The sequence below is a fragment of the Amphibalanus amphitrite genome, unplaced genomic scaffold, assembly GCF_019059575.1.
Source record: "Amphibalanus amphitrite isolate SeventyFive unplaced genomic scaffold, NRLGWU_Aamphi_draft 001002F_arrow, whole genome shotgun sequence".
Classification (NCBI taxonomy): domain Eukaryota; kingdom Metazoa; phylum Arthropoda; class Thecostraca; order Balanomorpha; family Balanidae; genus Amphibalanus; species Amphibalanus amphitrite.
Genome location: NW_024882496.1, coordinates 24,597 through 46,511, shown reverse-complemented (window position 1 = coordinate 46,511; position 21,915 = coordinate 24,597). Strand labels below are relative to the sequence as shown.

General features: G+C 49.7%; 2 protein-coding genes across 3 annotated transcripts; one reads left to right on the top strand and one right to left on the bottom strand.

The window, feature by feature from the left end:
* Positions 1-1,428: 1,428 nt before the first annotated feature.
* Positions 1,429-5,660, bottom strand: LOC122369055. The gene is made up of 3 exons (XM_043343433.1): positions 5,519-5,660; positions 2,515-2,708; positions 1,429-1,907 (listed from the first exon to the last, which is right to left on the bottom strand). The coding sequence occupies exons 2-3, from the start codon at positions 2,704-2,706 to the stop codon at positions 1,734-1,736; spliced, it is 366 nt and encodes a 121-aa protein (XP_043199368.1). The 5' UTR covers positions 2,707-2,708; positions 5,519-5,660; the 3' UTR covers positions 1,429-1,733.
* An 11,540-nt stretch (positions 5,661-17,200) lies between these two features.
* LOC122369051 lies at positions 17,201-21,690 on the top strand. Of its 2 annotated transcripts, XR_006254341.1 has the most exons (3): positions 17,201-19,302; positions 19,937-20,137; positions 20,977-21,690. XR_006254341.1 is itself a non-coding variant. In XM_043343428.1 (2 exons), the coding sequence occupies exons 1-2, from the start codon at positions 19,783-19,785 to the stop codon at positions 21,372-21,374; spliced, it is 753 nt and encodes a 250-aa protein (XP_043199363.1). In that variant the 5' UTR covers positions 19,353-19,782; the 3' UTR covers positions 21,375-21,690. The 2 variants fall into 2 exon arrangements, 1 of the variants encoding a protein (XP_043199363.1); XM_043343428.1 differs by lacking the exon at positions 17,201-19,302 and having other exon boundaries at positions 19,353-20,137.
* The last annotated feature ends 225 nt before the right edge of the window (positions 21,691-21,915 follow it).

The window sequence follows — 21,915 nt, the reverse complement described above, 5'->3', positions numbered from 1 at the left end:
GGTACTTACATATGTAGGTACACTGGTGCCTCCGCGCAGTGTAGGTCATTTCAACATGCAACGAAACCACAGGCTTTAGCCTGTCTTTTTAGTCGTGTCTTACAGTCGTATCCTACGAAATATGAAGCCTTTCTTCGCTCTTAGTTCGATTGTTTGAAAGGACGGTTTGACAGAGCCGGAGCCAACGATGAGCGAAGCTTTGTCACGCAGACCCCGACCGCTACCATCCGACCGCGCAATTCCGGGTAACAGGAGAATTTAGATGCCAAAGATTAGCTACCCATCAAAGCCCGGCATGGTCTGTCCCACTCAACTGACTTCAACTGGTTGATGCTGCTCCCACCAATCGCAGACCATCACCGTCAGTGGCCGTATTGACAATCACGGGTTAAGAGTAAGGGAGTAAAGAGTAATAACGGGATATTTTCTGGGGCTCGTTTACTCTCAACTTGAGTCCGTATCCGCAAAGAAATGCAGTGAAATTGAGCATTCTGCTTGTTGCATTTGAAATGGTCAGCTAGGTAGTATAAGGCTATAATATCCGGCGGCGGCGACGGCTCTGTGTTAACACGACTCGACAGTCGACACGACACGTTAACACGATGCGTTAACTAACACGACTCGGCTCGACACACAGTCGGACGGTGCCGCTCGACAGCCGGTGCTGGCCGGCGCCGGGCCCGCTGCGGTCACATCGTGTTACCGGGGGTGTGGCGACTCAGGGTTGCTCCGCCAGCAGAGGGGCGGTTTCCGAACACTCTGGGACCCGATGCTTCACTACTGTCACAAATATTTTTTTAAATATTTTTATATTTGCTTACAAACGCCAAGTGCAAAAGACCGCCGGAAATAGTAAGGTAGGTACCTACCTACGAGGCGGTGAACATCTAGATAAATCAAGAAACAAAACCGTTAAATCAAATAGAATCAAGAACAACAGCTGAAAGGAGCTATAGCTAACTGAACTATTCAATTCCGACTATAGTACAGTGACGACAAGGCGATATAGAATAAAACTCGAACTCAGGTACGACAAAAGCGAAAAAGTGCACTTTTAAAGGCATGCAGCTGCATAATTTATGAACATGAATAAAAGGTTACCTGTTAAGGATATTGAATATGAACGGTTTCACAGCCGACAGATAGATATAATGCATCCCTCATTTTCTAAAGGCAGGAAAGAGCAGAATACACTAAAACAAGGTAACCTGAGAAAGGTTACCAAAAAACATCTTTGTAATTTACATGTTATAGAAATATGTGCTGTTTCTTAGAGAAGTTGAAAATGATTACTCACGTATCAAACAGCCCCACCTTTCGGTAGGTATTTGAAGTTTCGCACTCCTATTTCTTGGTGTTCGAAAACTATCACAATATTCGTCAGAGGGAGGGCGAAAAACACGTGGAGGTTAAAAAATAAAGCATGAATTTGAGAGGAGCATTGAGTTTTTATTTGTCAGATGTGAGGTGAGTATTTCTTTAAAAGTCAGGCACTTTTATCACACGACAAGCAGACAGAATTCGGCAGACGCCGCGCGCAGCGTTATCACCGCCACTGTCTGGCTCTTCTTGCCATTGCGGCCCCCGCCCTCTGCCTCAGTCCTCCGGCCCTCTGCCTCCGTCCTCCGCCCTCTGCCTCCGTCCTCCGGCCCTCTGCCTCCGTCCTCCGGCCCTCTGCCTCCGTCCTCCGCCCTCTGCCTCCGCCTCCCATCCTCTGCCGGCGGCTAGCGCGGCTACTTCCCCGGGCGGCAGAAGAAGCCGAAGCACGGCCGCCGGCCGCCGCCGGAGCTCTGGTTCGAGTTGGCGTTGGTGTTGCTCTGCTGGAAGTTGCCGAACGGCGTCTGTGCGTTCACGTTGGAGGCAGAGGCAGAGTTGGTAGAGCTGGCGCCGGGCCCGCGGACCGAGCCCTGGAACCAGGAATTGAAGCCACGTCACATACCTAAGTACAAGTCTCGCGGGTTTTGGCGGTATGTTTTGCACCTAAAAAAATTAGTGTACTTCAGCTGGCTATATCTTCGTCGTCTTAAGCTTTTAAGTTTTGAAGCTGCGATCGACTTGTTGGTTCACAAGCCGGCCCTGATCGTGTAAAATGGCTTCATCGTAGATCGATTAGTTTCTGAGATATAACCGGAAATGTAAAAGTGCAAAACCTACCGCTTAATCTCGCACGAGCCGTATACCTACCCGTGACCCACTACATTTTCCAAACATGCATGCTTACCTGTTCTACATGCTGCTATCCCTAGTCACGATGGTTCGTATTTGGGGCGGTGTGAGATGGGACTCATACCTTATTCCCCTATGTAACCGTTGGTACAAAATTATACATCAGCTCCTTTTAACGACGAAACACTGGGCATCTATTTTGTCCGTTTGAACCGTTACCGTTTCTTTCCTGAGAATAGGGGCTCCGCCACAGTTTCAGGATGGGGGATGCACAGTGCACACCCTTGTTTGCCTGCCTATCTGTGTGTCGGTCCGTCTGCCCCCCCCCCCCGGTATGTAGTTACTCACGCCAGCCTCGGCGGAGACCTGTGTGACGGTACTGGTGCCGCCGGGACCGCTGCTCGTGCCACTGACCACGTTGCCGGCCGCCGAGCCGGTGGCCTGACCCGGCCGATTGAACTGGAACTGACCCGGCCGGAAGAACTGGGGGGCGGCAGCCGCGGCGGCCAGCAGACAGCACAGAACCAGAGCGGCCCTCATCTCTGCAACCACACACGGAACCGTCAGTAGCTGGAACCACACAGGGGAACCACACACGGCGGCTGGAACCACACGGGGAGCCGTTAGCAGCTGGAACCATACGGGAGGGGGGGGGAGGTGTCAGCGGCATCTGGAACCACACGCTTACAGTAAGGGAAGGCAGCGTTTGGAAATCAAACATACCTACTCGTACATGTACGAGTATGCTACGAATGCTAACAAATGCAAATGCTAAAAGCCAGATGTCATCCGGCTATGCTAAATTATTTTACAGCAGCTTCTTGGTTAAGTTTCAATGAATTCGTGCGCATCTAATTTCCAAGTTTGTGCAGGTCCGCAGGAACAATGCCCTGTTGCCGCCCCTCCTACCCCCGCCAGGTCAGTACTCAGTAGCCGGGGCCCGATCGGCGGGTTCAAGGTCATCGCTACTGCACCAGAGGTCATGCTCATCACCCTCCGTGTCGCAGACAAACGTGAGCTGACTGCGGAACAGAGCTAATGTTTAGACTTCCTCCACCTCCCAAGGACTCAGCACGGACCCAGCACCCCTGCAGCCACCCTCCAGTCCGGAGTTTTTCCTGCCTGAACTAATGCTTCCGGCCCCAAGCAGATTAAAAAGTTGCGGAGCGAGCTCAATACCCTCGATGAACTGAGGGTTGTCGTGAGTCCTAGACGGTTTTGCCCGTATGATGGTCGGAGCCCCAGCTGAGACACTGTGTGCGGCACACCCGGCGACGGGCCGAGCGCTGCGGCGCAGAGAGGGGAGGTCACTTCGGGCCCCTCAGCTGTAGATAAACGAGTCGTCAAAACTGACTTCCGTTTATGTAATGTCAAATGTCCAAAAATTATCGATCTAACGGTGTGCTGTTTATGTGTTAAAATTCGTAGCCGTTTTCACGACGGGCTATCCGGCGAATGCACCTGATTTGACCAAATATGGTGATGAATTTAATTATTTGATCATGGCAAAACCGACCATTCAATACCTCATGATTTGACCAAATCTGCACCTAATTTCGTTTACAGCAAATATCTTCATTTTATGAATTTATTTCAGTGTTTTAACCCGCGCACCGACGGGGGTCTGCGCCAACTTCGCACCGACGGGGGGGGGGGGTGGATGACCGCCCCCCCCCTGAGATCTCGAGAACGAAGCAAGATAGCGACAAGCGGTAAACGGCATCGGATACGCACGGTCAAGATCTACAATTTTTACTCAGGTCATTTTCAGGTCAGGTCAAAGATGACGTCACAGGGGTCGAAAAAGTCAAAATGGCGGCGCTAGATATTGAGAGAGTTTTTCTCGAATAACTTTCGAACTAGTCAAAATAGGAATAAACTAAGGGCATCATCGTGATCCTCTCGTCAATCCGCATCGAATGATATATATGTTGACCTCGAAAGATCAAGGTCAAAGGTTGACCTCAGGTCACGTGACCTCGAGGTCATCATGTATATCATTCGATGCGTCTTGACGGGCTGAACACAATGAGACCATCCACGCGGCTGTATCTTGTTCCTGTACGGAGTTATTGGCCAAAAACCTTTGGTGACCTTTGATGACGTCACATGACCTCACAGCTGCCCAACAGGAAAACAGACCTCAAGGTAGTGAAGGTTGATCGTATATAAAGTCATGTATTGTATATGGGGCCATTCCGACCCGTTTTAGTGGTAAAAATAGGGAGTTGATTTTTCCCCCATTGACTTATAATGGGGAGGTCGCGAAATTGACCTGACCTTAGGTCAACGATATCAAAATTCCGAGATACACAAATTGTAGCTACTAATGACCTAATAACACCCTGCGACTTTCAAAGGTCTCCGACATCTACTGTAGCTCTGGCACGGTGACAAAGTTGCAAAAAAGTGACTTGAGGTTGGGTCATTCAAAGTGACCTGGTGACCTGACCTTAAAAGGTAGGATGTTCAAACTTGCACAGCATGTGTAAAATTGATGAGGAAGTAGTCATACCAAATTTCGCGGCGCTACGCGCCGCGGTTTTTCCGCTATTTGCGAAAAACCTCAGGGGGGGGCGGATATCCGCCCCCCCCGTCGGTGCGCGGGTTAATCGATGATGCCCTCTAATAATATGACAAAGCAGGCATATAAGCAATTAGTGCAACCCTAGCTGATAGCTGCTAAGAGACACACTGAACCTGATTTGACCAAATCTGCACCTAATCTGATCTACATTTGTGAAATTTTTACTACAATGCGTATAAGTTGGCCATTTTTGAAGATATTCGGCTTAAACGTTCCAGAGTAGGTCATCAATGGGTGGCCTATTACATATATTCCGTTTTTTTTTCGACAAGTCAAATAGAAAATCTTTTTTTTTGCAAAGTTATGAAAATATATTTTTCTTGAAATTTTCAGAATATAGAAATTCCGAGATTGCAGTATGATAGCCACGTTTATTCAAAGTCCACTTATGCAAAGACTGGATCTAGCTAAAAAAAAAAAACTGAGCTCTTGAGAGCAATTGCTGTAGTTCAATGTTTTGCATAAAAATCGGCCGACATTACGTCACTCTGACGTAATTTTCGGCCGGCCTGCGGTAGCTAGAAAGTTGAAATTTGAGCAAAAGGTGTCAAATTGATGCTGCGAAAGGTACCGCAAGTTTCGTGTTTATACGTTGAACGATTCGGAAGATATTGCCGAAAAATGGGAGGGGTTCTGTAGAGCCCCCCAGTCTTGCGCGGGTTAAGTTGCCCAGTCGTGAAAATCAATGTTTTAAACACTACATATATCACGGTCACGCTTTCAGATGAACATCAAATCCGAGTGCCATATGACGACTGTTCATACCTGCTGAGAGTGTGAGTTGATGAGCTGAAGTTGAGGAGCTGAAGGAGCTGAACCAGGGCCGGCGGATGCGGCACTGGGAGAGTGCAGAGGCGGCACTGCAGCGGTCGGAGGCGGCACTAAAATGGCCCGCGAATCACGCACCGCTCTTATAGAGGCCGAGGTGGCGCTCCTCTCGACACGTAGGTAGAGGCCCACGCGCCGCCGGCGGACCGTCCGCGCCGCGCTGTATAATCCCGCCTGGGTGCTCAGAAGTGGGCCCCTCGCTGGCCTACACTGCAGGGGAGAGGAGGGAGGGATTCTGCCCGGGGAGCGGGAGGGGAGGAGCAAGGGCTGTACCGGCTCCGCGGGACCTTGAGAGGCACGGAGTTACGCATTTCCTGCGGCTGCGGTGCTTCCAGAACGTGCCGGCGGAGCGGCTGGTCTGAGCTGCCCATCTCGAACTGTTGTGACCGGGAGACGCGCGGGATAAATTCAATTTCTGGGTCCACTTTTTGTTAGTTGATTAGACATGCCAGCTGCTGATTCACCCGGACCGCATTGAAGGCCATGACCATGCGGCATGTATGCGGCACTTGGTAGTCTTGACGTCTGATGTTTGTACCACTTTCTGAACATTTGCCTACCTTGTCAACTTTGTCATCAGTCAGGGTGCCTCTCGTGTCAGGGAATAACTCCTCTGACAAAATGATAGCCCCACGTGTTGGCAGGACCATCTACATATCTACATTGGGCCTGCTCGCATAAGCAAAGCGACATCCCATGCCCCTTGTTTGGCAACCAGGAAACAGCTGGCCCCGCTCTGCTTCTTCGCTGCTGTCGCTCTGCATTTTGACCCTCGCCGGCATAGGGCGGGGGGAAGGTTGATGCAACCCCCATAAGTTTTTCACGAATAACTCGCGTTAAAAGCGGCCAATCGCGACCAAACTTTCAGTACCCTCGCACTGATCTATTTGACACCTACCATTAAAATTTCATGACCCTGACCCAAATGACCTTTGACCTGTGATGTGACCTACTTTCCGATACCATGTTTGGCCGGAATCGCGATTCGGCGCAAGTCGGCTCGCATTAGCCGCGCGTTTGCAAGCTTTTCGTGGTTTCAAACGTTCAAACATGTGATTTGATGCTGCTCCCATGCATTATAGTGGGGGTTGAGGTAACCTGAGGTCAGGTCAGGTCATTGACCTTTGGTGACCTCGGTTCACTTGTTCGAGCTTTACATGTTTCTAGGCTAGTTTTTGAAGCTAATTTCGAATTTAGCAACCGTTTGAGCATTTACGAAGACGTTTTGGTGCCTTCGTAACATGTTACGAAGCTGTCAGCGGTTGACACGTACTACGAATACCCGTCACGACCCCTACTACACCTTTTTGCACTCAAAATAGGCATCTTTTCATTCAATTTCGGCGAATTGCATTCAATTTTAGCGATCTCTCTATTCGAAGCAAATGAGAGATCGCTAAAATTGAATGCAATTCGCCGAAATTGAATGAAAAGATGCCTATTTTGAGTGCAAAAAGGTGTAGTTGACCCGACCTGACCTGACCCGACCTGGTCTAAATGCTTAAAGACATCATCTGTAATCAAAACTAACACGATATTCGTGATCAGCACCCCGCAAAACCTCCATAGCAGTCACACTTTACGACTTTCTAACAGGTCCCGATTTTCCCAACTTTTGGGTCATTGACCTAACCTGGAAGGTCAACCGGTGAACTAGGACCTTAACCCGCGCCGGGCCGGGGGGGGGGGGGTTGAACACCCCCCCCTTCGGTTGTTCGCAGTTATCTAAAAAACGGCGGCGCGTTGTGCATCTTTTCCACACATGTTGCGAAAATTTCAGACCTAGGTCGCTCAAGGTCAGGTCACCAGGTCCCGCCAAGTGACCTCACCTCAGAAAAAATTAGAATGCTCGTTATAGCTACACCGACTGAACGATTGCATTGAAACTTTCAGCGATTGATCTATAAAACAGTATCTATAAAACATATACCTATCTCAGAATTTTGATATCGGTGACCTAGGGTCAGGTCAATTTTGCGGCCTCTTCATTAATATAATTAGTCAATGGGAGAAAATTGAAAAGCGTCTCTTTTGAACGAACGCCATTCTAGACACTCTTAACCCGCGCCCCAGTGCACAGTGGGCGATCCGGCCGGTGTAGCCTCGCGAAACCTATCGGCATTCATAACATCCATGTTTTTGAAGCTAGAACCACAATATTTAGGAGCTACCTTCTTGAATATCCAATGAGCATATGTTTTAAATAAGGACTTTTTCTGATTGGATTTGTGCTCTGTGGCGAGCTTACAATTTGCCTAATTGCTGATCGAATAACGCATGAATACTTTTGAGGGTAGGTCGAAATTTATGACGGTATGAGCTGGGTAGGACATTGAAATGGTGTGTACCTCCGTAGAAAATTGCTTCCAAACCAATTTTTTATTCAAACGATTATGGCCTACCAATTTATACATATCATGAAACAGGGTAAATCCAAGATACCTATAAGAAACAGGTAGATCCGATGTTTGAAAGTAAAGCCCCAGTCACAAATTTGACGCACCTGTGACATTTCCTGACACCCACGTGACTATTGTATTAACTTTTGTGCTTTGCGATGTTTTGACCTTATTTAAAGTAGGTACTGAAAGCTCAAAATGTATGTTTAATGTTGTTTAAAGCAGCATTTTAATAATTATGTTTGTAAATTATCGATAAGCTGCTTATAGCAGGTCACGTGATTGCTACCAGATTATGTGCTCAGAAAGCATCTTTTCAACTTCGATTTTGAACAATTTTTACCTCCTCTGAGGCCAAATGATGGACGGTTTGAGGCACACGATGAAATGCTGAATCTATTGATGCCAAAATTTGTTCGTTTTTTGCATTTTTAGACTAGTATATCCTGGCTCAAACTTTGACCAATTTGTGTGTAAACTCTATGGTGAAGGGAAAACTTCACGCCCAGCAGGCGTCATTACAGTGCTACCAAATCGTGTTTGGTGGGGGTCGGGTAAATCTCGCCCGGCAAGGCCCCATTTCATAACGTGACCCAAGCAGCGGGTTTGGTTTTTGGTAAATAACTTCGCAAAAAATGGCCGCAGAACCACGATTTTGACATCGTCGTGTTCGCCTTGCTCAGGCGCGTCGAATGGTATACTTTTATTCAGGTGAGGCCACCGTAAGGTCAACCTGACCTTGACCTCGAGTCAAGGTCAGGTCAGAGGTCTTCAAATCACGAAGTTGGTCGAAGGAGGTCATATCGCATATCATTCGATTCGGCAGGTCTTCCGGAGTCCATTGGTGACCTTGTCGACTCTCTAGCTCAATTTGATCGGGAGTTATTGACGAAAAACTCGTATGACCCTAGTGACGTCATAAATGACGTCATGCAAGGTCAACGATGCAAAAAGGCAGCATCAGATCTTGCAAGGAGTGCATGAAGTAACGCTTCCATGTACTTGAGACAATTGAATATCATTCCTGGCGCCAAAATAACAGTTTTCATATTTCCCCATTGACTTATAGGTGAGGTCACGTGACCAACCTGACTTTATGTGACATTTAGGAAAAATCTGAGATATACAAGTTGTACGACCTCTGAAGGACAATAAGTCCTGCAAGTCTCACCTCCCTGTGAAAGTTACTCTGGCACTGAGAGCGTTGCAAGTTTGCGACATCTGAGGATCGTGCAGAGGTTCATGTATGACGTCATAGGTCAGTGACCTGACCTGACTTGAAAATGCGGTTGGTGTGACAATATCCAGCGTGCATCAAAGGTCAGGTATGCCAGGTTGCAGCTCTCTATTGCCTGGGTGTTTTGAGCTATCGCGAAAACACCCTTTGGGGCATTTACCACTTGTGCTCAAGTGCACCAAGCCACGGCCAACCCTTACAAGAAAAAAGTGTCTGGATGCCAGGGCTGCAAGTGGCTGCAAATTTTCACTGGCTCCCCTTATAGATAGTGTCTTAGTGCATACGATACAGCATTATTTTCAGTTCATCCTCGTAAAACTTTTTTTGCTGGGCTTGGTTAATTCAGTGAACGTAATATTCAGTGGTAGAAAAAAATATGAAAAGTTAACCTAATTATAAGACATTTTGAACTGATTTTGTCTACTTGCTTTCTATGGCGGAATCGTCTTAACATCTAAATTTCACTTTCCATGCAAAATGGATGCTCAACACCTAGCAATTTCATCGTTCCGCAAAATATTCAAATAGCATAAAAATCGGCTGTGATTATCCCCCTTATGAAGTGTTACGGAACGCTGTCTTTAACGATACTTTTGTCTACGAAAAAATGTCTCCTGAGCCATGCAAATACACTAATCGTAATCTTTGATGAATTTTCTGTCGACTAGTATGCGTTGTTTTCCAATTTTCGGAAAAAAGTGTCTGAGGTTTCGCGAGGCTAGACCGGCCCGATCGCCTACCGTGCAGTGGCGGTCTCAGCCAACTTCGCCCTAGTGGGGGGGGGGGGGGGCATATGTTACCACCCACCTCTAACTAAAAAACTAAGAGGGCTAGAAAGACGCGGTAAAAAGCAGTCGATAGCTCTTAATGCGTACGTTTGAAAGTATTTCGGTCATTTTTCATCTAAGAGCAATATTGGGGTACCAGAGGTTTTTTAAAAATATTTTTGGTGCCCGACCCGGGCTTTTTTGTCGTTAGTAGCACACATTCATACTGGGTTAGTACACTATACCGGGTGGCCCAGAAAAAACGTTCCCATCTTTAAATCAATATTTCTCAGAAAGCGATAACGATACAACATTACAACTTCCAATGGTCAATGCGGCATACATTTTCAGTAAATGGTATGATTTTTATGTTATTCGGTCAATTACTTTTTAAATGGTTCGTGTTTCTAGCATGCCATGTAAAAATTACTTTTTTGCTCAGATGTTTACTAAAAAAGGTGAGTGAACAGGCAACTTCCATCTCGGCACCACGGCCTGCAGCCATGACTGCTACTGGCAACTATGTAGTCTCATTGATGGTTCAGGCCTCAGGGTGACACATTAACCCTCTAGTTTTTTCCTTATTCGGTCGATTTACTGTTTGATCTTCTTGAAGGGAGGACGATCAGCAGTAACCCATGCACCGTGCCACTCCTGCTTGAAACAGGACTTGTTAAAACAAATGGCATCCATTAACACTATTTTGGCTCAGTATTTGAATATTTGGCACATAAGTGGGACAAAAATATTTAAAATAACAACACACGTGCTGGTTTCATTCACGTGTTCTATTTTTCCATTCTTTTTTTCTAACATGGTACGTCTAAGCCAATCATTACTGCCGTTCAACATCGGCAAAAAAAGCAAAAACGTCTTACTTAATTCAACACAAGATTGCTGGTTTGAAAATGATGTTACAGTGTTATAATTTGGCATACCAATGCGCAAAAAAGTGACGCAACCTTGATGAAAATTTTGGCTCGTTATTTGCACTCGAATTTGAGATATAGGTCTCCAAAGTTCGGAACGTTTTTTTTGGGCCACCCGGTATATGTTGCAGGCACTTTAGAAAATCAGTCATTTTGTAAAATGCCTAGGCATTTTGCAAAATGCCTGATTTTCCAGGCTTTTTGCAAAAAGCCTAGGCATTTTACAAAATGACTGACTCTCCAGTCATTTTGCAAAATGCCTAGGCATTTTACAAAATGCCTAGCCATTTTACAAAATGACTGAGCAACGTGTTGTAGATACGAGTACCTAATTATATACCTTTTGGTAGCGTGTAGGTGGACCGAGGAGTCCAGCATTATGACCAGAGGAGTCCAGCAGTGGGAAGTCCATACCTACCTCTCTCTATTTTGAGAAGTGCAGGCCCGCGACATTTCCAACCCCCACGTCAGCGACGCTGCTGGATTTGAAATGATCGATCTGGAGCGTCAACAAACGACTGGCCCTATGCCGGCCTGTAGCTGTAAAACCATTAGAGGTCGCGAGGATTCGATCCCACACACTTAGGCGTTAGTGTCTTCTGAAACCAACGCTCTCGTCCTACGCCAAGCGACCTAATGATTCTCCCGATGTGGAGCTTGATATTTTTAACTGGGACCATCAGGGACGTAGCCAAGGGGGGGGGGCGGAGGGGGCGCCCGCCCCTCCCTTGGGGTTTTCAGGAGGCCCCCCGAAAGGATTCAGGCCAACGTGGGCCAAAGGCCCACGTTGGCCTGAATCCTTTCGGCCTGAATCCAACGTGGGCCGAAGGCCAAAATCACGTCGGAGGCGAACGAAATTCACGCGGGAATCTAAAAAATGACGTCAGAACAATCACGGCCCTCTGACCAGCCTGACAAGTGACAGCTAGGGTCCTTCTCATCTCCTGTGAATAACCACTAGTGTCTGTGTCTGACCGCTAGGGCCCCTCTGACTCCTCAGTAGAGGAGGCCCTCTGTGGATAGGAGGCCCTCTGTTGAGAGGAGGCCCCCTTAGAGAGGAGACCCCCTGTAGAGAGGAGGCCCTCTGCAAAAAGGAGGCCCTCTGTAAAAAAGAGGTCCTCTGTAAAAAGGAGGCCCTCTGTAGAGAGCAGGCCCTCTGTAAAGAGGAAACCGTCTGAAATCAGAAGGCCCTTTGAAGAGAGGAGGCCCTCTGTAGAGAGGAGATTGTCTGAAGAGAGGGGGCCCTCTGTAGAGGAGGACTCCCTCAGTAGAAAGGAGGTCCTCTGTAGGTAGGAGGCCCTCTGTAGAGTGAAGGCCCTCTGAAGAGAGGAGGCCCTTTGCAGAGATGAGGTCCTCTGTATAGAGGAGGTCCTGTGTAGAGACGAGACTCTTTGAAGAGAGGAGGCCCTATATAGATAGGAAGCCCTCTGAAGAGAGGAGGTCCCTGTAGAGACTAGAGAGGAGGCCCTCTGTAGAGAGGATGCCCTCTGTAAAGGAGGCCCTCTGGAGAGAAAGACACCCTCAGCAGAGAGGAGGCCCTCTGTAGATAAGAGGCAATCTGTAGAGAGGAAGCCCTCTGTAGATAAGAGGCCCTCTTGGGCAGGAGGCCCCCGGTAGTCAAAGACAGCGTCGTATATTAAGTACATAGAGTGGAGGCCCACTGTAAGCAAGCTTCTGGTCCCTGCTACTCTCTATAGAGAGTTCTCAGTTTTCACTATAGTGAGAACTGAGAACTCAGGAAACTGTACAGAATAGACTCCGAACCGCGTCGCCGCCCACTGTAGGAAGGGACAGGGGCTCTGTAATGAGGAGGTCCTCTGTAAACAGAAGGCCCTATCTTATGTAGACAAATTAGTTGTATAAATGCGCTCAGAGAAATCATGCCGGGTGCCGTCAACGGTTTTGCCGTCAACGGTTTTACCTGGTGTTTTAGAGCGATGAAAACACAACTAAGGTGTTTTTATCGCTCTAGCATGCCTCTATCAAAAGTTATTCGCGAAAAACAGTCAGATACCATTGGTGACCTGAGATGACCTCAGGGTTATAAAAGGGGTCAAGGGTGCCATTTTCATGTTCAGTGTGTCAAAGATACTAGTAATTCAGTGTTTTAGTGTTTATAAATTATAATGACCTCCGCAGTGTTGCCGTCCTGGTACTTTAGCACCAGATCTGGTACTTTTTCGACCTTTCTGGTACGGAGGTACGCCTAAACGAAATCTGGTACTTTTTCTTCGAAATGCATTTTTTTGGCATTTTGATATTTCTTTCAATATAAGTAAAAGACAAAACAATTCTTTTAGTCCGGAGGGATGGTGCTTCTAAATTTATCATCATAATTTGTCATGCAACGGATTCAGAATTATTAATACCTATTCCTGTTGTGTGCTAGCAGAAGTAAACAAGTGTGAAATTCGCGCGCCACGCCGGCTGCCAGTGCCAAGTACCATTGCCAATTGCCAAGGACGGTCCGCCGGCTGCAGGCTGGGCAATATCACTGTGGCAATTTTCGGATTGTAAGCTAGGATCCTGGGTGCAATCGCCAGTCTCAACTGGAGTACCCCCCCCCCCTCTCGAAGGCAGGATTTCGATTTCTCTATTTTTATGCCAATTTTAAGTAGGACACAATTCGGGAGCTTTCAGAAGAGCGCCTTCGGCCTTTCTGCCTTTCAAGGAGCGACGCGGGGAGACGAATGGGTCGAACTACGGGGTCAAATGAGCCATAAATTACTTGCTGGCATGAATATACCGAAATTGTGGCTATTTTAAAGTACTTAATTAATAACAATTTGACCTACTGCGATCTGGTACGGTACGCAGCCAGAAACAGCCAATCTGGCCGCGGCAACACTGGACCTCCGTCTAAAAGAGTTCCGTCTCTCTCCCCGGCGATTTTCAATTTTAGGTCGCAAAATTGACGTGACCTTATGTCATCGATATCAAAATTCCAAGACATACATTTTGTGCATTTTGTCGCTCTTGTGCATTTGCATCTCTGAAAGTTCCAAAGCGTTTGGTCACTCCGTGTAGCTTTGGCAGACATTGAAACTTTTTATGTAGTGAGGTCATTTGACCTGACCTGGTGACCTGGCCTTAAGTGACCAGGGTCTGAAATTTTCAAAACACATGTACAAATGATGTAGGATAAAGTGTGCCGCGCCGCCGTTTTTGAGATATTCACGGAAAACTGCAGGGGGTGTTTAAACACCCCCGGCAGGGCGCGGGTTAATCCATGAACATAGCTCAGCCCACTTCTGTAATATATGCCTGTGGCTGTGTTGGTATTTTTACGATGGATGCAATAACCCAAACCATTTACCAGATCGTGGTGATATTCCCATAGCCATGCTTCGCACAACTCATAATAATTTATTTGACCGGGTTATTAATATATATCCATCGATTGTTTGTTTCATCTACGGCGTAAATGAAGCAAACCACCTGGACCTGGGAAAATTTACTAACGAAACCATGTTTTACCTACAGCAAGTAAACGTGACATGCATCATTCACATAGAAAGAATTGATAACCGTATAGTTTCAATCTTGCAGACGTCAGTCAGGTCAGAATCGTGACAAGCCTATTGGAAAATATAATGAACTGTGTCCTGCTTCGAGAAAACGAGTCAAAACCACCCAATTCTTTCTGAATTACGTCAGATTATCTGATCTGTAAGCACCCAGGTAGCATTTACTGACAGGGACACCGGGAAGGATCATCTGAGGTGAGGTGAGGTCATCAACAGTTTTTAGCCAATAAATCACGTCATGATGGGGCTAAATAGTTGTTAGTGTACCAAACTGTTCGCCTGGTCATGAGCATGACGCGTTGATTGGTACCCAGCGTGACCTTCCTAGGTCAGATTTTGAAGTTGACCTATCTATGTATAGGTCATTATAAACCATGTTATTTGTTATGACCTCTGGCGACCTCAATATTGACCTGACCCAAAAAAAGTTGTTTACAAAAGTTGTAAGTCGTTCAACGAACTATCAAACGCCGTTGCCGTTTGTCGCTACGATTCGTGCTTTTCGAGTTCTGACGGGGGCCAAAAAGGCCCCCGCCTGATTCAGAGTCTTTCAGAGCCCGCCCGGAATACGGTTAAGCGCCATGATAATACACCAAGTGTTACTCTGACCGTCATCCAGTATCCACCCATTCCTCGCAGATCCTCCCCCTCCTGCTGCGGTCCGGCCGCCACCGCCGCCGCCGCCGGCGCCCGAGATTTTTTTTGCCAGTTACCATGCCACTCGGTGACTTGTGATATGCGTATGTTTCTTACCGCTGCAGCGGTAAGAAACATACCAGTGCGCTGGCCATATAAAAGCTGAACAAAAGTGAATGCATTATGTTGTATGTAATTATGTAGGCATGAGACCCTCTGTAGAAAGGAGGCCCCTTTAGGGAGGAGGCCCTCTGTAGAAAGGAGGCCCCCCGGGATTCCTCCGCCCCTCCCTTGGCCAAATCCTAGCTACGTGCCTGGGGACCATGCAAGTAGGTACTCAAAGCTGTCAAACAAAGACACAATCAAACAAAGACTACACTCATTCGTTTACATGTAATTGTACATCAACCAGGCCTGCCTATTGACTAGGGCCGGTCTCCGGCTGGTTTTGTTAGGTCTAGTTTCAGGCAGAACATGAACGGCGTTGATGTACTTGGGAGTTTTTACAGCGTTAACTTAACAATGCTTTATGCTACAGCCGAGTCTGCAACTCAACCTGGTCGTTACTCAGCATTGCCGTCATCACAGAGCTTCAAATCGATCAGCTACAGGCTGAACACGTACCAGTATGTTCAATAAGTAAGTTCCGTTTTGATATAACTCGTTTATTTTTTGGCACATCTCAACCAAACATGGCTCACGGCTCGACAAACTCGCCCTGCAGGCGAACGCATCGTTCCCATCGCTTGGCCAGGTCCCGGATGGCCGCACGGAAGCTTTGAGTGAGGGTCATTTCGCCATACTGGTAAAAAGCAGACCCGAGTGCAGGCCGCGAGCCGAACCTCCGGCCCCAGAGATTTTTCTTCATGTCTGCGAACAGCCAATAGTCACTGCGTGCCGTTGGGAGAGTAGGGATGGTGTTAGAGCACCTCGATGCCCTCTGCCTGCAGGGCATCCCTCGCCACGAGGGCACGGTGAGGGGGCGCGCAATCCTGGTGGAGGATGAACCGACCACGGGCCTTCTCGGGGCGGCAACTGGCGATTACTGGCAGGAGATGGTCTCTAATGATCCTGGCGTAGGCTTGTTTAAGCTTTCTGTTATCGCCTGGACAGTAATCTTTCTGTTGGCCATCACCATCTCCTCCACTTTGGCGACGTCAGTGGCTGTGACCATCGTCCTCAGCCTGCCTGCACGTGCCAGGTCGCGCACGCTCTCCCTCCCCTCCCCAAACTTTTTCTTCCGCTTCCGAACTGCGGAATCACTAAGAGCATGGCTCCCGTACACATTCACGAAGTTGGCGTGGATGTTAGCCGCCGGCTAGCCCTGGATAGCTAGGAATCGTATCACTGAACGTTGATCCTCTCGGGAGGCCGATGCCATTTCTAAAGCAGTCTAAAAATATGGTGTTATTTGATCCGCTCCATATCGTCACAGAAATGGAATAAGAAGCTGAAAATGCGGTCACTTCGACATAAAGGTCTGAATTCTAATCCCTGAAAAAATCACGTGCGTAGACCGCGTGAATTTTATGTAATTGCTCTCCGGAACTTACTTATTGAACGCACCTAGGGTATTACTTATTGAAATTATAGGGTATAGGAAGACGTCCAAAAACTGTTGGCCATAGTATCTGTAGTGGGATCTACGTTCCATGCTGGTCGGGCATTTTGCAAAATGCCTAGTCATTTTGTAAAATGGCTAACCATTTTGAAAAAAAGCCTGGTTGCGTTCAGTCATTTTTCAAACAGCCGTCTTTTTGTAAAATGCCTAGACATTTTACAAAATGACTGATTTTCTAAAGTGCCTGCAACATATACACGGCAGTGCAGTGGTACGAATCGTTTTCGGCACCCGCTACGCGGGACAGCCTTGACCGCACGCTTCCTGTCACGCACCCCAGGTGGCACCGCACTGGTGCGCACGCTGGGGCTGTGGTAGATTGTCACACAGCCTCTTGGCTGGCGTGCCTGGGTGCGCCACTGGCCGCCCTATCCGTCGTCCCTGAGAGCGGGCTTGCGCTCGCTTGACCTATAGCCGGGGGCGCTCAGCTGTGCGGTGTGGGTTGAGTCTGGTCAGCTGATCGAGTGGGAATACAGTTCTGACCGGTGATCGGAGGAGTGTGGTGCTGTGGTGCCGAGCTGGGTTCACGCTATAACATTGGCGACGAGGTATTTGAACAGAAGAAATTGAAATGCCGGTGGGCAGAGTAGAGCCATTTAATGTGGAGGAAGAGAACTGGGAAGAATATGTCGAGCGTATGGAAGAGTATTTTGTGGCAAATGACATCACAGATGAGGCCAAGAAACGTTCGACTCTGCTCTGCAACATCGGATCCAAGGCATACGGTATCGTACGATCGCTACTATCCCCTGTTAAACCGGCGAGTGCAACGTATCAGCTGATTGTGGAGAAACTAACGACCCATTATCACCCCAAGCCGTTGGTAACGGTCGCACGGTTTCGATTTTTTTCATGCTACCGTCTACCAGGAGAATCGATACAAACGTATATCGCTCGTCTCAGACAGTTCGCTGGTGATTGTCAGTTCGGTACATTTCTAGAAGAGATGATTCGCGACCGACTCGTATGTGGTGTGAAGTCTGACCTGATCCAGTCCAGGCTGTTGTCAGAACCCGAGTTGTCTCTGAAGAAAGCGACAGAGATGGCGGTAGCCATGGAGACAGCCGGTCGGAATCTGCAGGAGCTGTCGGGAGCGGAGGCGGCCGATCCGCCGCGACAAGAGGTGCAGCAGATTCGGTCACAGCAGCGGAGCCGGCCGACCGCAGCGGGGCCAGCGACACAGCAGCGAGCTCCAAGGGGCCCAGCTCAGCAGGCTGGCATGACACATCACACAAGTAAGGCCTTGGAGGGCGGGAAAGATAAGTGCTGGAGGTGTTTGAGTAACCGGCATGCAGAAGAGGACTGTTATTTTCGCCGAAAGAAATGCTTTCAATGTTTTCGTTATGGACACACCAGTGCAGCCCACCGAGCTGGCACGGTGAACAGTGTGGGGATGTTACCCGAGTCTGAGTCACAGGAGGGTGCCGAGGGTGGACTGGAGATGGAAGTAGAGACTGGTGAGGTTGACGCTCTGGTTAGCGATCTGTTCACATGTGCAGAGGAGCGGCCGAGTCTGGTGAAGCCTCCAATCAAGGTCGACGTCAGCATCAACGGTCAGTCGGTGCAGATGGAGCTGGACACCGGCGCCGCCGTCTCCGTCTGCACGTACCGCCGCTTCAAGGAGCTCTGGCCGGACGGAGACAGGTTGCTGCAGCCGAGCAGCCGTCTGCTTCGCACGTTCTCCGGTGAGAAGCTCTCAGTCCGAGGTGAGGCGTGGGTGAACGTGCTGTATCAGGGTGTCAGTCATCGATTGCCATTGACTGTGGTGGAGAGTAACGGTCCGATGTTACTAGGCCGTAACTGGTTGGGAGAGATCAAGTTGGACTGGCACAATATTTTTGCGATGACTCTGAGTCCAGCCATGGGAACACTGCTCGAAAAATACTCCGAGCTATTCAAGGACGATCTGGGCTGTGCGAGGGATGTAGAGCTCAACATTCCAGTGGATCCAGCCGTGAAGCCCATCTTCTACAAGCCTCGGACGGTGCCACTCGCCTACCGGGAGAAGGTGGACGCCGAGTTGGAGCGGCAGATCAAGGAAGGTTTGTTGGTGCCGGTCAAGTGGAACGACTGGGCGACGCCCATCGTGACCTGCCAGAAGGCCTCAGGTGAGATCAGAATCGCAGCAGACTATCGTCTCACAGTAAACAAGGTCACGCCGTTAGAAAAGTATCCTCTGCCAAAAGTAGACGAGATGTTCAGTAAACTACAAGGTGCGACAGTGTACAGTCAGATAGATTTGAAAAATGCGTACAACCATCTGCCATTAGAGGAGAAGAGTCGCAAATATTTGGCCATAAACACACACAAGGGCTTGTTGGTGCCAACCAGACTGGGATACGGGTACGCGAGTGCTCCGGCCATCTTTCAACGTTATATGGAAACTCTCTTGGCTGGAATACCAGGGGTGGGAGTGTTCCTGGATGATGTCATGATCGCTGGAAAAACCCCACAGGACCACCAGAACTCGCTGGAGATGGTGCTACAGCGGCTGGTGGCGGCCAACCTGCGCCTGCAAAAGAAGAAGTGCAAGTTTGGAGTGTCATCTATCACCTACCTGGGACACCGCATCAGCGCGGACGGCGTGAGTCCGACCGACGACAAGGTCAGTGCTATCAAAAACGCACCCGCTCCAAAAAACTTGAAGGAGCTTCAGGCTTGGCTAGGGTTGATCAATTATTATGCCAAGTTTGTGAGAAATCTGTCCACCGTGCTGGCACCACTGTACCGCCTGCTCAAAAAGGGAGAACCCTGGCAGTGGGGACCCGATCAGAAGAGCGCGTGGCTGGCGGGGAAGAGCCTGCTGCAGTCTACGCAGGTGCTGGCTCATTTTGACGAGACGGCACCGATCGTGCTGTCTTGTGATGCCTCTCCCTACGGGGTTGGGTGTGTCTTGAGCGTGGTTGACAAGCGCCTGGGAGAGAGGCCGGTAGCCTTCTACTCGAAATCGCTCACAGACACGCAGAAACGATATTCACAGACGGACCGGGAAGGGTTGGCGGTGATTCTGGGGGTCCGCCGCTTTCATCATTGGTTGGCAGGTCGGAAATTTGTTATCCGGACCGATCATAAGCCCCTCCTGGGCATGCTGGGGGAGAACAAGCCGCTGTCCATGATGGCTTCACCGCGAGTGACTCGATGGGCAATGCTGTTGTCGGGCTATCAGTACAAGCTAGAGTATGTACCAGGATCGAGACAGGGACACTGTGATGGTCTCAGCCGTTTGCCTCTTCCGACAGCTGCTGGAGACTTGCCAGAGCCCGGCGAGACTCTGCACCTGGTGGAGATGATGGACGCTTCGCCAGTGACCGCCGCTGTGGTTCGACTGGCGACTGAACGTGACGCCACCCTCAGCAGAGTGCTGCAGTACACCCGAGACGGCTGGCCTGAGGACAGGAGCGGCGAGTCACCGGAGTTAAGTGCATATCGCACGAAGCAAGGTGAGCTCAGCATCCAGAACGGATGTCTCTTGTGGGGAGCTCGAGTCGTCATTCCAGTCAAGTTGCGGGAGAGGGTGCTACAGATGTTGCATGACGGTCATATGGGAGAGAGCCATACCAAGGGGTTTGCCAGAATGTACGTGTGGTGGCCAAACCTAGATTTTGACATAACCCAGATGGTTAAGGCGTGTGTGACCTGTCAACAATACCGCCACCAAGCGCCCGTCACGCCACTGAGTCCGTGGTCCCTCCCGTCCCGGCCATATGAGCGGGTGCACATTGACTACTGTGGCCCAGTGGAGGGGAAAATGCTGCTCATTGTAGTGGATGCATATACCAAGTGGATTGACGTACATGTAACAACTAGGGCAACAACCGAGGTTACTATGGAGGAGCTGCGGAAAACGTTTGCATACTGGGGAATTCCCAAGTTCTTGGTATCAGACAATGCTCAGTGTTTCGTGGCACCAGCGTTCCAGTCATTCTGTACTCAGAATGGTATCACACACCTGCGCACTGCGCCGTTGTCTCCAAAAAGCAACGGTCTGGCTGAGCGGGCAGTGCAGACGGTGAAGCAGGGTCTGAGGAAACAGGGGAATGGAACGCTGCACACCAAGCTGGCAAGGGTGCTGTTCACCTACCGTTCATCTCCCCACAGCACTACCGGAGTGACGCCAGCAGAGCTAATGACCGGGCGGCGCATGAGAACTCGTCTCGACTGTATGCTTCCCAGTCTGCAGGATCGTGTTGTCAGCTCGCAGTGGAAAATGAAGGAGCGGTATGATAGACAGGCACAGCAGCGCACCATACTACCAGGAATGTCTGTCCTCGTTTCACAGGTGTCGGGACTGGCCGGCGTCGGCAGGACAACACGCTGGCTACCCGGACACTGCATCAACATCTCGGGACTCAAGCTCACGGTCCGGCTGGACGACGGACGAGTCCTCCAGCGCCATCTGGACCAGGTGGTCCCGAGAGCGGTCGCCGGGAACCAGGCCGTCCGACAGCCGACGGACTGGACGGCGGCGCCGCGGCCTCCTCAAACGCCGCCGACGTCGCTGCCGACAACTCCAACGTCGCAGGCGACGCCTTCACCGCCGACGCCCTCACCGCCGACGCCTTCACCGCCGACTCCCACGCCGCTTCCGCCACCGCCAGCGGAATGTCCGGAACGGGAGAGGCCTTCGTCTCCCTCCCCAGTGGGGCGGCCGGCTCGTGGGTTGGAGGGACGGGGTGAGCTCAACTCACGATTGAAGTGTAACGTCCAATTGTCGCGAGGCGAGAGTGTTGAGTGTCGCGAGCCTGTGTCAGCGCCGCAGGTACCGCGCTATAACCTGAGACCGAGAAAATAGTTGTTAACTAGGGGGGAGGAATGTGGTAGATTGTCACACAGCCTCTTGGCTGGCGTGCCTGGGTGCGCCACTGGCCGCCCTATCCGTCGTCCCTGAGAGCGGGCTTGCGCTCGCTTGACCTATAGCCGGGGGCGCTCAGCTGTGCGGTGTGGGTTGAGTCTGGTCAGCTGATCGAGTGGGAATACAGTTCTGACCGGTGATCGGAGGAGTGTGGTGCTGTGGTGCCGAGCTGGGTTCACGCTATAACAGGGGCTATCCCGATTTCTCGGGCCCGGCAGGTCAGAGGGCTGCTCCGGGACATGAAGCGAGGCCGTGCCCTCGGGACATGTCACCGGACCGAAGGATCTGTTTAAAGGCGGATCAGGCCCGTGTACCTGCGGCCGGGGGCGCTGGCTGGCACAGCGGTAATCCCCACGACCGAGCGAA